Raw genomic sequence first — 16,223 nt, forward strand, 5'->3', positions numbered from 1 at the left:
ACAGGTTCCTCATGAGTATGCTTAAGTGTTCACGAATTCCCATTCTTCTCAGTGTTATCCACAATTTGTCATGATCCACAAAATCAAATGCCTTTGCATAGTCAATAAAACACAGGTAAATATCTTTCTGGTATTCTTTGCCTTGAGCCAAGACCCATCTGACAAAAACTACATCTTGGAATTGAGGAAATGATATATTACAAATATTTTCCCCAGTATGTCTTTGCTTTTAATTATGGAAATATGAACATAAAAAAAATAAAATTTTCATGTGGCCAAAACTATCTGTCCTGATACGATTAGAAAGGCCTTCCCCACCCCACGATTCTATAAAACAGATTTCTTATATTTTGTTTAAATTACTGAAGTAATACATGTTTATGGTAAACTATCAAAATAGGAAAGAGCCCTCTCTCCTTTATTCCCTCAGCACACGCTCTCCCCTTGTTCTCACCCTTGTGAAGGCTGCATTCATTAGTTCCAATCTTGTCTGTACTTACATAAGTGTTCAATACATGTGTGTTCACTGGACTCAAAGAGGATGCAGTTGACTAGATGTGAAAAGTGGGGGGAGAGAACCGATCCCTACACCAATGCATGGTTGTGGGTGTTCTGCTTCTGGAAAAGGACAGTTTCGTCTTGCAGCCCAGCCAGGATCAGGTGCTAGAGGATGGATAGCATTGCTCTGATGCCTCTTACCTGGCTGGGCTCCCCTTGTAGCAGCGCTTGCATGCCTGGGCTGGAACCCCTGCATTGCTTGGTCCAATCTACAGCTACAGCTCCAACCAATCACGGCCACCTCACTTCTCTCCTTGCCTCAGGATCCCAGACTCTCTGGGGCCCAGCCTGGGGCACTGTGGGCAGACTCCAGAGGACATGTGCTGCGAAAGACCTTTTTAAAGGGTTAAGGAGCAAAGATGGCACTTTTAACACTACAGTGTGCCTAACCAAAGCCATGGTGTATATTCAATTGCCCCATATGTATGTAAAAGCTGAACAATTAAATAAGGAAGAGCAAAAAAGGGTTGATGTCTTTGAATTGTGGTGGTGGTGGTGAATACTGAAAATAGCATGGACTGCCCGAAGAACACATAAATCTGTCCTGGAAGATGTGCACCGGAATGCCTCTTAGAAGTGAGAATGGACAGTCTTCATCTCACCTACTTTGGTCATGTTGTCAGAAGGGACCAGTCCCTGGAGAAGGACATCATGTTTGGTAAAGTAGAAGGTCGGAGGAAAAGGGAAGGCCATCAAGGAGATGGACTGACACAGTGGCTGGATCGAGGAGCTCTCAAGCATAGAAGGGATTGTGAGCATGGGGAAGGACTGGGCAGTGTTTCCTTCTGCTGCAAAGAGTCGCCATGAGTCGGAGCTGACTCAATGGCATCTGACACCAACAAAGGTTAATATCCCTAACCTGAAACGAATTTTGTCTAAAAAAAGATGGCGACAAAACAACAGATGACATGGCTAGAAAGATGTGAAAGTATGCTCCCTCAGCCACGCCAGCGTACGGCGAAAATCATATAGAACACCAGTGAAAAGAGGAGCCTCTCACTTTTGCAAAGATCAATGATTTCAAACGCTGGCGACACCGTGGGCACTCTCGCCTGGTGCTAAGGAGAGTGTACACGGATATATTCTTTTTACTGGTACTGGTCCTCACACCCAGCACTTCCAAAACTAGAGCCTTTCCTAGAGCATACACGGACGCAAGGCTGCACGTCTGAGGCTTTTCACTGCAGCGACCTCAGCTCCTGCCAGGCCCCCGAGCTGTGCGCTCCCCCGTGCGCCCCCTGACTACCGAGCAGGACCTGAATCGGGGGTTCCTGGTGCGTGCCCACAAGTGTTTTCTGATTTGGAAAAGGTGACGAACTATGCCTGGGCTCAGAAGCGAAGCGGGACACCGTCGGCCGCGGTCGGATTCTCCTAAAGGACCCTCCTTTGGTTCCCGGCGGCGGGGCTGTGAACCATCGAGATGGCCGAGCTTCCAAGTCGCCCAGAGAGGCCGGAAGTCCTCGAGGCAGGGCGGTCACGAACGCCTGAGGCCGGCTTCCGGCGTCGTCGCGTTCGCAAGCCTCGGGCGGTCCTCTGGGAGGGTGAGTCTGCGCGGCGGGCGCGGAGGCCGAGTCGGAGCGGGCAGCGTGCTCTCTGCCCTCGGGCGGGGCAGCTGCTGTTCCCCGCACCCTTCCACTTCCGGCCCTTCGAGCCGGGCCTGCTGGCTCGGGGCTGCCTCAGGCTCGCCCCGGTCCCGCCCGGCCTCCGCCGGGAAAGTGCTGTTCGGCCGGGGGCCTGCAGAGGCCGTGCGCGCCCGGCGGCGGAGCTGCTCGAGCCCGAGCACTTGAGCCGGAGTCAGTTGGGGCGGGACTCGCTGGCCGCGTGCAGCTGCTCCGTCGGGCCTGAGCGAGGCGGGCACCAGCCGCTGCCTCCCCTGCAGTCTCTCAGCTTCAGGGGACCCTTAGGTTCCCCTAAGAGCGCGCCCTCTAGACCCTCTTTTCCCTCCCTGCGCCTCGAAGGCCTGCAATTAATGACAGTGAGAAAAAGGGCAGTGCCGTGGGCGGGGAAGGCTTTTGGTTTTGGCCTGCATCTCTGGTTGTTGCACAGGGGACCCAGGATCCCCGAGTGGCAGCTGCACCCCTGTCGGCCAGGCGCTAAGTGGAGGCCCTCCTCAGTCGATCCTGTGGGCTGAGCCAGCCTGGTTGTGCCTGCAAGCCACTTTCTGAGCCAAGAGTGCCTTTAGGAAGCCGTCTGTTCTACACTCTCCCAAGGGGATGCGTGGGGTAGGGGCCTGGGCCATGGCTCAGTTGGCTGCATCGGATCACAGTCCTGGGGTCGCTGCTGGGCTGAGACACGCTGTGGGTGGAGACGAGTTTCTGGGATTCAGGTCTGGCTCCACCTGCATCTTGTTGGGGATTTCTGAGGCCACACCTGCCTGGCTACAGTCCATGCTGGCTCCTGTCTACTTCAACCTCCAGTCACTCCCCACTTCTTGCTGCCTGTGATCCAGCCTCACTGGCACCACAACTGCATCCCTTCCTGCCTCAGGCCTTTTGCACATGCTGTTTCTGCCCTACCGAGTGCTCTCACCTCCATGTGCTTGGCCTGGTAAACTACTGTGTAGATCTTGTTACTTTTCTTAGGTTGAGTCATTTTTCTACCGTAAATGCTCTCAGACTTTCCCATACTTCAGCACTGTCACAGTTGTGATTTTGTGTTTGTGTGATCATTCAGTTTTCTCCCCTAGACTGCTCCATGAAGCCAGGGTCCTTGTCCATTTGTTCACTGCTGTACTCCCTTGTGCAGTTGAGTGTCTGGTCATGGAAGTGGTCATTATGTGTTTCTGGAGTGATTCTCTTTCTCACACACAAAGATGAAAATGAATGGAGCTTTCAGGGGGATGTTTGGGAGACAGACACTCACTTGAGTCCTGTGGCCCAACCCCACTCCTGCCAGAGAACAACTAGGGTTGGAAGTAAAGGAGTGAAGAACGCAGACCCCACGGTTACCCTGGAAGTAGGAGATCTCCGACACCCTGACCTCTGTTCCCCTTCATAACTGCCCAGAGGGCTCTCAGCAGGACACTTGGACTACCACCAAGCCTCATGGTAGGAAGCCCCACAACTCCATGCCCTCACTTGCTTTGTGAGGGTCTCCCACTCCAGCCTGTGCTGGGCACCCACCCTGCCTGCTGGGCCCTTAGCCTAGTCCATGCTTGACCCTTGCCCAGGCATGCCCCTTTTGCTCCTACCACCGAGACAGTGGACAAACCCCTGCCCAGACCTGGGCCCAGCTGAAGCTCTGAGGTGGGAGGGTGTGTGCCATCACCATGGTCTGGGTTCTTCCTCTTCCCCTAGGTTGCCACTCCCCTGGGTTTCAGAGCCAAAGGGCCTTGGTGACCTAACCCTATGATGCACCTGGCACAGACAGGCTGAGAGGCAATGCCATGGTGGGCTGGCACCCAGCTTTCCCTGGGGCATTGGTGTTTGTGCTTTCAGGAGGCGGTGACGTTTGGTGATGTGGCTGTGCACTTCTCACGGGAGGAGTGGCAGTGTCTGGACCGCAGCCAGAGAGCCCTCTACAGGGAGGTGATGCTGGAGAACCACAGCAGTGTGGCTGGACTCGGTGAGGCTGCGCCTCAGGACCCCCTCCATGGTATCATCAGCACCTGCCCACCCCAGCTGGGGTACAGAGGCCTTGCACTCAGGCTCTGAGAGGTTAATGGGTCTTGAGCCTGCGAGTCTTTGGGGCTTCATGTTGCCAGCCTGTAAGGTGGGAGTGATGGGCCTGGAGCTGGAAGTTTATCAAACCAAACTCGCTGCCGTGAAGTTGATTCTGACTCATAGAGATGCCCATTGGATTTCCAAGGCGGTAAATCTTTATGGAAGTAGATTGCCCTGTTTTCCTTCTGTGGAGCAGCTGGTGGGTTTGCACCATCAGCCTTCTGGTTAGCAGTCACATGCCTCAGGCACTCTGGCACCAGAGCTCTTTGGACGAATTTATGGAGATGGAAATATTTGTACCTTCAAGTTTTTGGTAGAACTCACCTGTAAAACCATCTGGACCTGGGCTTGTGGGGAAGGAAAGTCTTGGACTAGTATTTCCGTCTCTTTCGTGGTTAGCTATTCAAGGCTTTTAAGTCTTTCTTGTGGTAATTTGTCATTTCTAGTTTTTATTGAAATTGCTCTATTTCATTTAAATTTTTGAATTAAAGAACCAGCTATTCCTTTTGCTAATGGATTTATTATTACTGTGTTTTTGTTCTCTATTTCATTAAATCCTGCCCTGTCTTTATTATTTCATTCCTTCTTATTTCTTTGGGTTTGCTGTGTTGTGTTCCCAGCTTTTTGAGTTTAATGTTTAACTCATTTGTGTTTTCTTATTCTTGTTTCAAGTTGTTGTTAGGTGCTGTTGACTCAATTGTGACCCTTACTGACTCCTTTGGACAGAGTAGAACTGCACTATAGGGTTTTCTTGGGTGTAATCTTTACAGAAGTAGGATCACCAGCTCTGTTTCAGAGCTTTTGGGTGGGTTCTAACTGCCAACCTTGGTTGGCAGCCAAGTGTCTGTTTTGTGCTGCCAGGCTTTATTAAAATATTAAGTGCCATCTTTAAGTACTGCTCTAGCTGGGTTCTGGCTCCTCACACAAATGGTTCAGCACTTTGCTACAAACCAGAAAAGTTGTTGGATTGAACCTACCCAAAGGCGCCTTGGTAGGAGGGCCTGGAGATCTGTTTCCAAAGAGTCAGTTGTTAGAAACCTCGTGGAGCAAGTTGTACTCTGACAACGTGGGGTTGCTCTGAGTTGGTGTTGACTCCATGGCAACTGCTTTTTTTTGGCTGTGTCCTTCACTTCTTGCATGATAGTAAATACACTGCTGTGTCATTATTTGTTATTTAGTTCCTAAGTATGTAGTAGTTTCTAAGTTAATTTCTAATTTAATTGCATTTTGATGAGGTACATAGTCTGGGATACTGTTCCTTTAGATTGTACCAAGACTCCTTTAATGGCCTAAGACTTGTTTTTTTCTGTAAGCATTCCTTGTGTGTTTAAAAAGAGTGTGTGCATTTAGTTGTGAGCAGTGTTAGGCGCACATCTGATAGCTTGAGCTTGTTGAATACAGACTCTTTGTATCTGTCACCTGTGCCTCTTACTCTACAGCAGGAAACTGGGAGAAGCTTCCACATGGAGGCTTTGGCCAACCTTTCCTCCTAGATGGAATGCCTGTCCCTGTGCCACCTAGCGCTGACAAAGTGGGGCAGGTGCTGGGATGGCACTAAGAAGGCAGATGCCCATGAAAGCCCACAGTGCCCAGCACCCTTGATTTGGAGAGAAAAGCAGGATGGGAGGGGGTTGGCAAGGCACGGATTGTAATAGCATCCTCTGGTGTAAGGGCTGCTTCATTGGTTTGTTTTGTGGTTGTCTTGTTTTTAACTGACTCATCTCTGAAACTGTCTTCCTCCCTGCACCAAGGAGATAGTTTTGTCCAGCTGAGGAAGACATTGATAGCTTCTTTTTCCCACTCCTGCGAGGTCCTGGAGGTGGAGCTTGCCTGCTCTTTGTGGGCTCTTTGGTGCTAGGACTCAATGAAGACAGTGGCCCTGCTGCAGACAAAGCCTGAGCTAGGAATGTAGCTGTCCTTCATTGGCCTCAGGAGTGTCCTGTGTACCCTCATTCCCAGATCCTTTTCCCTCCACCCCCCTCAGAGAATCTTTCTGTATCCCACACTTCTCCACCCCTAGAAGCCAGTAAGGAGTTTGCACACTATGCTGCCCCACCCCCCATGCCAATGAGCTGCTCTGCCTGTCCCCCAGCAGGAGTCCTGGTCTTCAAGCCCGAGCTGATCTCCCGCCTGGAGCAGGGGCAGGAGCCGTGGGTACTGGACCTTCAGGGATCAGAAGGCAGAGAGATGCCAAGGACCTCCCAGACAGGTGAGACTCAGGCCCTAAGGTGCCCCCTCTCTCTGGTCCCCAGGCCCTCTGCATCCTGCCCAGACCCCTGCCACAGAGAATCTCCAGGCAGGAGGAGGAGAAGGGGCTCAGAAACCAGGCCAGAAACCTGGACTGGGTATCCATGGGCCCCTTGAGACACCTGGGACCACTCTCACGGTGGGAACACCCCAGGTGGGGGGCTGTCCTCAGTGGAGGCTGTGATCCACAGAAAAGCAAGGACACAAAACACTTGTATATTGTGGCAAAAATGGAATTTTGTTTTAAAATTGTACATTCTGTTCAGTTTCTCATTTTGTTAATGCTCTGGTTAAAGCAAAGGCACAAATGTGCCCAGCTAAGCATTCTTGTCTTTAAACTTAACCCATAGCAGCCTCTCTGTAGTAAACATCATCCCTGAGATGATCCCCTGGCTCCAGGACACTGACTGCTTCACACCTCTTGCTCACACAAAGCTGTTGGGGCAGCAGGTTGTATGTATCAACAAGAAATGCCTCCCCACAGTTGCCCTGTCCCCATGGTTACTGCTACAGATGGTAGGACTGGCCCTGTAGGAGGACCACCCAGAATTACAGAAAATAGGGAATATGTGCCCAGGCAGCCTAGAAGGGCACTGAAGGAGTGTTCTCAAAGCAGGGTCACCTGCCTGCCTGGAGTCTCATCACATGTACCTTGTGCTGTTTTGTGGAGTCTTGTCACACATACTCCAGGTGCATTCTGGGGTCTTGCCATACACACATCAGCATATGCTGTGAGGTCTCCTATACATGCCAGCAGGGTGCACTGTGGTGCTGCCATTGGCCCCAGAGGTCAGGTCTGGTGTGTAGGAAGGAGGGGGAGAGGGTCAGGAGCCTCACCCCGCACAGCCTTCACATTGGCCAGGTCCTGTCCTATCCCTGTACTGCTCTCCTGTTCTGACTCTTCTCATCTTCCCTAGGAAGCGGGGGAAGAAGAGGCTGATGCAGTTGAATCTCAGCTTCCATTCAGTGTTGTAAAGGTTGGGATGATTTTAAAGAAGGCACCAAGGCAGCGAGGCCAGCTGTAGTTGGCAGGCTTTTCACACAGTGGATGGTCATCGTGGTGACAAAGTGACAACAAAAGCAACACTGCAGCACAGACCCAGAGCTGCTGCTGTTTCCCAGAGCTCATTCCTGGAGGTGGAAGCTCAGGGCAGGAGTGAGACATCTTAGGGGAGAATGTACCACAGTGTAACCCCAGAACATGCCGAGAAGAAACGTAACTGTCCAGATAGGCCATTTGGAATGGCTGGGTCACTGGCACCTGCAGGAGGTGAGGCCCAGGGTACAGGTACTCTGCCAGGAAGGGCACAACTTGCAGCTGTCCCCTCTCTAGTCCCTTGTGTAAATCACAGCCCCTGATGGGTGCTCACAAAAGGTGGCCACTGGTGGGCCGCCAGTCTGGTCTGTACTCTCTGCCTTGAGACCAGGACTGACCAGTTCAGTGGTAAGGAGAAACAAGGTCCCAGAATTGGTGCTGCTGCTGGGGCACTGGGACAGTGGCAGCAGCAGGAGATTGTCTGGGAAGGAGAGCAGCTCTGGCTTCATTGTGTTTCCTTAGATGTGAGAGTTTAGAAATGCATCCCCAGCTGTCTGTAGACAGTAACAGCAAACCAGAGAGGAAGTTTCAGAGTAGCTGGAATAGGTTGTGGCTTCTTGGTCCTTCAGTCAGCAGTGCTTTTGGCTGCAAGTGACTTAAACACATGGTGGTTTTATTTCTTGTATACAGCAGGAGGTCCTGGGCTGGCATAGGGCTCAGCAGTGCCCTCTATCTCCTATGTCCCTCCCACCTCCTTGGTGTATGATTTCCATCCTTGTGATTGAAGAGACATGGCCGCTGCATGCCTGGCAGAAGGAGGGCAGAGGGGAAGCAGTGCCTGTCCCAGGTCTGTGCCCAGCTGCAAGGGAGTCTGGAAGTTCTGCTCTCTCACCTCTACATCAGGGGATGCAAAGGAGAAGGGTGCTGGAATGGGGATTGAGCAGCCAACACACAGTGTTTGCCATTCCTACAAGGAACAGGTTTGCCAAGGTTGTGTGCTTGTGTGGGAAGAGAAGTGGGAGGAAAAGGCCTAGAGACTGCCCTCTGTGTCCAGTGGTACCTGGCATATCCTTGGTGCACAGTGAGGCTGGAAAAGTGTCACTTGAGGGTTGGACTAACCTGGGTTCCATTCTTGATTCTCTCATTAGCTTTGTGTGACCTTGGGCAAGTTGCTTAATCTCTCTGAGCCCCCATCTCTTTACCTGTGGAATAGGGATACTACTCCTGACATCATTGGGTCATTGTGAAGACTCATTGAGAAACACCAGGCACTGTTCCTTGTATCTAGAGATACTCAGTAAATGGTAGCCCACTTCCTCACAAAGAGACACTCCAGGACCAAGGTCTTTGGAAGCTTGAGCCTCAGTCATTGCCCACGAGGAGTAGGCTGTGGCTGTGGGAGCAGAAACAGGCTGGAGGTTCATGTGGCAGCTGGTGGTTATGATCACAGGCAGCACAGAGGTGACTGGCTTTAGCAAAGGTGGTCTCAGAGGAGAGTAAGAAAGAAGCTGCCCTGTACTTAATAGTCCAGAGGGAAGGGTTTAGGAAGTCAGTGTGGGTTGGTATGTGTGGCCACTTGGAAACTGAAGTACAGGCAAGCAAGAGTTGTGTCCAGGTGCACCTTGGGAGGCAGTAGCTCTTGGGAGGGCCAGAGAGGAAGCAAAAAGCTCAAGTCTGGAGTCTTGCTCAGAGAACCCCAATTGGGTGACAGATGTGGTTGAGGCTGCCCAGAGGGGGTTATGCCCAGCTTTCATTTGGGCTCACCTCTTTAAGCCCCTCTGCAGCTATTCAACCTCAGTTTTTCTTATTATCTATCTAGTCCCTCTATTCAGTTTTGAAACTCCCTTCTTTCCCTTCACTCTCCTGCTCTATGACATCTCCATTTTTTTGGGCACTTGGAGCCTCACACCTTCTTAGCCTAATCCTTTGTCTTGGGAAACTCTCCACCCTTCTCCACTTACTTCACACTTTGCTTTTATGGATTTCTTCTCCCACAAGTTCTCTGTAGGATGAATTTTTCTGAAAATGTACTCTTCTCTTAGGATGTATAGCTCTCAGCACTCTGCCTAGGACATAATGAGCATATGATCATTGTCAAATGGAAAGATGAGTCATGTAAAAAGTGTGAATGAAAGTACATTTTGAGAACTGTCCAACATGTCAATCTCTCCTTAGTGTTTTCACATAGGACATCACCATGCCCTAGGCATCCTGCCTGGGATGGGACTCAGTTCCCCCAGTGACAAACCACCCTCCTTCCTCTGAGCACAGGGACTAAAGAATGTTTTTTATTTTATTTCAGATTCTACTATTAGGATGAATAATGAGCAGACTTGCGAGGAAATGGATATTCTAAAATCGGAATTACATGGAATGAGGATCAAAATCCCCCCACAGGATTTTCCTCCAAGTCCTGGCTTTATAGATGCTTCTGATTCTGAGGTGTGGCTAGAAAGTAATCAGAGCAGTTCTCTTAGGCTGACGGGGACGAACTCCTTCTTCCAGAAAAACTGTTTAAATAAAGAGACTATGACACTGAAGAAGACCTTCACCCAGAATAACTCCCAGGAATGTAATGAGGTGGGGAGTATTGGCAGCCTGGACTGTAAAATTAATGAGAATCAGAGAGATACTGCCAAAGAGACAGTAGAAAGATGTGATGGGTGTGGCAGAAGTTTGAGATCCATTTCAGACTTTGCTTTACGTTGGGAAGTTAATATGCAAAAGAAACCTAACAAATGCCAGGAATGCCAAAAAAAATTCTCTCATTGCTTACAGGGGAAACAGCAAAGTAATTTCCAAGGAGAAAAACCATATGAATGTGAGGAATGTGGGAAAGTCTTCAGGTTGTGTTCACAGCTTAATCAACATCAGAGAATCCACACTGGAGAGAAGCCATTTAAGTGCACAGAGTGTGGAAAAGCCTTCCGCCTGAGCTCCAAACTTATTCAGCATCAAAGGATTCACACTGGAGAGAAACCTTACAGGTGTGAGGAGTGTGGAAAAGCCTTTGGTCAGAGCTCAAGTCTCATCCACCATCAGAGAATTCATACAGGAGAGCGGCCCTATGGTTGTCGTGAGTGTGGGAAAGCCTTCAGTCAGCAGTCCCAGCTGATCAGACACCAGAGGACTCATACTGGAGAGAGGCCTTACACATGTAAGGAATGTGGGAAGGCCTTTAGCCAGAGCTCAACCCTAGCTCAACATCAGAAAATGCACTCTGGCGAGAAATCTCAAATCTTGAGAACCTCGGATAGTCCGAGCCTTGCTCCACATCAAAGAATTCACGCTGTAGAAAAGCCATTTAAATGTGATGAGTGTGGGAAAGCTTTTAGATGGATATCTCGCCTTAGTCAGCATCAATTAATCCACACTGGAGAGAAACCTTATAAATGTAACAAGTGCACAAAAGCCTTTGGTTGTAGCTCACGGCTTATTCGCCATCAGAGAACTCACACTGGAGAAAAGCCATTTAAGTGTGATGAGTGTGGGAAGGGTTTTGTCCAGGGGTCACACCTTATTCAGCACCAGAGAATTCATACTGGAGAGAAACCTTATGCATGTAATGACTGTGGCAAAGCCTTTAGTCAGAGCTCAAGCCTTATTTACCACCAGAGAATCCATAAGGGAGAGAAACCGTATGAATGCCTCGAATGTGGAAAAGCTTTCAGTATGAGCACACAGCTTACAATCCATCAAAGGATACACACTGGAGAGAGACCCTACAAGTGTAATGAATGTGGGAAAGCCTTTAGTCAAAATTCAACCCTTTTCCAACACCAGATCATTCATGCTGGAGTGAAGCCCTATGAATGTAGTGAATGTGGGAAAGCATTTAGTCGCAGTTCATATCTTATTGAACACCAGAGAATTCACACAAGAGCTCAGTGGTATTATGAATATGGGAATGCCCTGGAAGGTTCAACCTTTGTGAGCCGTAAAAAAGCTAATACTGTAAAGAAATTGCATAAATGTAATGAATGTGAGAAAATATTCAGGTGGCGCTCACACCTAATTATACACCAGAGAATTCACACAGGAGAGAAACCTTATAAATGTAATGAATGTGGGAAAGCTTTTAATCGGAGCTCAAGACTTACTCACCATCAGAAAAGTCATATGGGGTAGAACATTTACATTTACAAATGTGAATAAACCCTACAGCCTTAAATCACTTATATAGGATCATTTATTCTGTCGAAAGAATGTTGGGAAAGATTTAATTGTTCTCTTAAAGAGAATATCCAAATCCATACAAAGTGTATGTTATTTCTTGGTATGTTTGACCTTGTTCCATCCAATAAAGGCTATGTTCCTCACATTCCAGGTCCACATCTGTAGTTTAGAGTTCACAGGTGACTCTAGGTCCATGAGTATGAGAAAGTTGGTGAGAACTACCCTTTGAGTTCTGCCAAACTGAGGAAGTTAAAAGGTTACTCAGTATTTTCCTTTGAGGATCACTTATACTCAAAGTGATTTAAAGAATAGGGAACTTTATTAGCTTTCATAAGACAAAGTCTAGAGGAACATTGCTTAGAACCCCCTTTTCTCAACTTCTGACTCTTTTTCTTTAAAACTCACCCCACATTGGAGTAGCCCTCTTCAGAGGAATGGCTAGGTTGGCAGAGTACCCATTGCCAATGTGGGCATCTTTCCCAGAGCACAAATTTGTGCCAGCACTCCAAAAATAGTCCTGGTGTCATGACGGGTATGTGAAGTCACAGGTGGGGTCCAGGGATTTAGTGTATGACCCTGAGGCCTCATTTGCCTTCACTGAAATTCAGAGCCTATTTCCTTTTCTGAAAAATGTAAGGATTAAACAACGCACAAGAACACCCCTCACTATGCACCCCTCACTCACTGGGCACAGACTAGTAACTTGCCTAAGGTTCCATGAGACTGAAGAATGAGGCTGGTCCTTGGGTGATGGCAGAGCCAGTTTGTTCCCACACCCCCTGGTGGAGGCAGGGATTTTATGGCTCTGGCAAAACGGTGGTTTGGTGCCAGGGTCCTGGACCTCCAAGGACATCTCAGCAAGTATTAAGAATGATTTAGGAAGCAGAACTCGGCAAACAGCAACCAAGAGTGTAGCCCTATTAAGCCTCACAAAAGCCTGTCCCCTTCACTATGCCTTGCCTGGCAGGTAACCACTAGCATGAGTGAGTGCGGGTTCCCACATCTCACTCTCTTACCCCTTCCCAAGCCCAGAGCCAAGACCTGAACCAGCTTTCCCAGCCATGCCCCAACTCACAGACTTTGACCATGTGGGCTAGATGACGCATCTAGCACTGGCTCAGCTCTCCACTGTAGATGCCATCTAGAGGCATCTACAATGCTGCATAACCAATGATTTCCAAAACTTCACCTTAAAACGGCAAACTGTTAAGCACCGTGAAGGACTTATGCTAACAAGGGATGTGGCAAAGGATACCAGGTTTCTCACAGCAGAACCTGCATTCAGGTGTTAGTGTGGTCATAGGCATTCCCCTTGTACTCACTGAGTCCCATGATACTGTGTAGGGGGGGGGGGGTCAGCAAGGAGCACTAAGATTGGGAAGTTACAGCTTTTACAGTGAGTGGGGAGCATGTTCTGTCTTAGGGAGACATTACTTCATCCCTTGAGGTTGCTCACTGCCAACACAACCTTGAGAGATGGCCCAGGTGAAGAGGGGTCAGGCCATACAGGAAGAATGTACACACAAGCTTGGGTCCATAGTAGATCATCTCTCCAAGCAGCCTACACCTCAGCTTGGTGCATTCTTGGATAAACTCAAATTTTCACATAAGTCTGCCCTCCATTGGCTACTCCTTGGTTAACCCAAGGGTCTGAGAACAAACCTGGAACAAACCTGTTCCATTTGTCTAACATAGCATTTAATGAAGGCTGCTCTTCCCAGGATGAGGCCAACCTACACAACTGACTTCAACCCTATCCTTGGATCCTGGACTTCCCAACTATGAACAAGCCTAAGGGACTAGTAGATCTTTTTTCAGACAGCCAGGATGTAGCTTAAGTCTAGTCTATTCTCCACTGTGACCCACACAAGATCTTTGAAGTTGTTGCCAATAATTAATTGTGCCAGTGAGTTGATTCTGACTCACCCCTCCTTGGGCAAGTGTCACAAAGCTCTTTTAGCTCTGCCAGTAGGTGCACTTGGGTGTGTGTCACTCTGCTAGTAAGCCTCCTGCCCAAAGGCACTCATCTTTCCCACTCCATGGGCTGGCAAGCCTGCCACTCTGTCTCATGCCTCTTGGTTCTACTGCCACCATCTCTCAGTCAGGCATCTCCACCTCCAGTTATTCTCTCTTGAGGGCAATGAGATCCACTTCTGCCTCTGGGAGGGCCTAGCAGAATGACAAAACCAACCAATCTCCACTTTAGATTTCCATTCACCTTATTTGTATGGGCCCAAGCAGTAATCTGGTGGGAGTCACAGAAACTGGTTAGAAAGGCCATACCACATCATGGGAGGTGAGGTGGCATTGTTGATGTCAAACGGGTCTTGCCTGAAAGCAAAGAATACCAGAAAGTTGTTTACTTGGCTTTCTTTAGTATGCAAAGGCATTCAACTATGTGGATCATACCAAATTATGGATAACACTGTGAAGAATAGAATGGGAATTTGAGAACATGTAATTGTGCTCCTGCAGAACCAGTAAATAGACCAAGAGGCAGTCATTTGACTAGAAGAAGGGGCTACTGTGTGATTGAAAACCAGTGAAGTTGAGTGTCAGGGTTGTATCCTTTCACTATACTTATTCAATCTGTATGCTAAGCAAATAATCTGAGAAGCTGGGTTATATGAAGAATGTGGCATCAGGATTGGAAGAAGACTCATTAACAACCTGTGATATGTAGAGGATACAACTTGGCTTAAAAGCCAAGAGGACTTGAAGCACCTACTGATGAAGATCAAAGACTACAGCCTTCAATGTGGATTATCCTTCAATATAAAGAAAACAAAAATCCTTACAACTGAACTAATATGCAACGTTGTAAATGGAGAAAATATTCAAGTTTTCAGCGATTTTCTTTTACTTGGAAATCAACACCCATGGAAGCAGCAATCAAAATCTCATACTGCATTTGAGTAAATCTGCTGCAAAAGACCTCTTTAAAGTGTTATAAAGGAAAGCTGTCACTTTGATGACTACTAAAGTGCAACACCATTCCATGGTATTTTCAATCACCTCATATACATGTGATAGCTAGACAATGAATAAACGAGACCTAAGAGTTGATGCCTTTGAATTATGGTGTTGATGAAGAATAGTGAATATACCATGGACTGGCAGAAGAATGAACAGATCAGTCTTGGAAGGAGTACAGCTGGAATGTTGCTTGTAAGTGAGAATGTGAGACTTCATCTCAATACTTTGGATATGAGAATGGACCAGGCTCTAAAGAAGTACATAATGCTTGGTAAAATAGAGGGTCAGTAAAAAGGAGGATACTCAATGAGATGGACTGACACAGTGGCTGCAACAGTGGGCTCAAACATAGCAATGATTTTGACGATGGACGGGGCGGGCAGTATTCTGTTGTTTTATATAGGGTTGGCTTGAGCCAGAACCGACTTACCAGGACCTGACAAGAACAACCACAAAAGAAAAACCATCAGTCTGCCTCTTAGAATTTGTGGTGCAGTGAAATACTTGGTATGGCTTTTGTAGCCATGTTGTTGTTGTTGTTGTTGTTATGTGCTGTTGAGTTGGACCCGACTCATAGCGACCCCTCCTTGGGTTTCTGAGGCAGTATCATTACGGAAGTAGATTGCCCAACCTTTCTTCCGAGGAGTGGCTGATGGGTTTGAACCGCCAGCCTTCTGGTTAGCAGTCAAGTGCCTTAGACACTATGCTACCAGAGCTCCTTTTGTAGCCATAGTCTTTTGTGATTCCCACTGGATTACTGGGTGGGACCTTGCAAATAAGGTGTGTAGAACTCTGATGTTGGGATTAGTTAGTTTTGTCACTCTGCCAGGCTTAAAATGAGCCCTCATAGAGGCAGAGAGGGGATCTCACTACCATCAAGAGAGAAGAGCTGGAGGTGAAGTGGAGTGCGTCCTTGGACTTGAGATCCCTGCACTGGACCTCCTTGGCTGAGAGACATCCCGGTGGAAAGATGCCCCAGCAAGAGACAACGGCAGTGGAACCAAGTGGCATGAGACAGAGTGGCAGCCTAACCTGGCTCACAGAGGCAGAGGCCAGGCCAAGAGGCGAAGGGCCAGAGAGACGTGTCTGGAGGCACAACAGGAGACTGTCCTGATTGAAGAATTGTACCCTGAGTGTGCTCGTGAACCTGAATTGTAGCCTTTAGTTCCCTAATAAACCCCATAATCATGAGTTTTGTCTGTGAGTTCTGTGTGGCCACTGCAATGAAGTATCAAACTCAGCAGAGAAGTAGTGAGTACTGTGGGAGGGACAGATGGTGTCAGAATTGATAAAAAGCTGGAGGGCGGTGGCATGTCTGGCTTCACAGAAATCAGCCTTGGGCTGTTGGTGGTGATTCTGTCTTCTTCCTCTTGTGAAGTTAGAGGACAGAAGATACCCCCTCCCTGTCCTGTTTGCAAATCATTACTTAATATGGCTCTTCTAACCATGGTCTTTGTGACTCCCACCAGATGACTGGGGTGGGGGTGGGATTATGCAAATGTGAGGTGCTTGTGGACCCCCAAGGGGAGTGGATAACTTGCAAATAATGTAAATAAGAGATATATATA

At 48.4% G+C, this 16,223-nt stretch overlaps 1 protein-coding gene across 1 annotated transcript; it reads left to right on the forward strand.

Annotated features, from left to right (window-relative positions):
* The first annotated feature begins 1,978 nt into the window (after positions 1-1,978).
* On the forward strand, positions 1,979-12,780 carry LOC103210135 (zinc finger protein 829). Its single transcript, XM_042783009.1, has 7 exons — positions 1,979-2,533; positions 3,996-4,122; positions 6,241-6,374; positions 6,473-6,565; positions 10,363-10,715; positions 10,869-11,326; positions 12,707-12,780. Exons 1-7 carry the CDS (start codon positions 1,979-1,981, stop codon positions 12,778-12,780), a joined length of 1,794 nt encoding a protein of 597 aa, XP_042638943.1.
* Positions 12,781-16,223: the final 3,443 nt, after the last annotated feature.

The sequence above is a fragment of the Orycteropus afer genome, unplaced genomic scaffold (assembly GCF_000298275.1).
Source record: "Orycteropus afer afer isolate SDZICR_OR568_19922 unplaced genomic scaffold, OryAfe1.0 scaffold00574, whole genome shotgun sequence".
NCBI lineage: Eukaryota > Metazoa > Chordata > Mammalia > Tubulidentata > Orycteropodidae > Orycteropus > Orycteropus afer.

Excerpts from the sequence above, each read along its gene's own strand:
- LOC103210135 (XM_042783009.1), top strand. The coding sequence starts at position 1,979 with ATGGCCGAGCTTCCAAGTCGCCCAGAGAGGCCGGAAGTCCTCGAGGCA. Across the intron at positions 4,123-6,240 it reads CAGCAGTGTGGCTGGACTCG|AAGCCAGTAAGGAGTTTGCA; the intron begins GTGAGGCTGCGC and ends CTCCACCCCTAG. Across the intron at positions 6,566-10,362 it reads AGGCCAGAAACCTGGACTGG|CTTAATCAACATCAGAGAAT; the intron begins GTATCCATGGGC and ends TTGTGTTCACAG.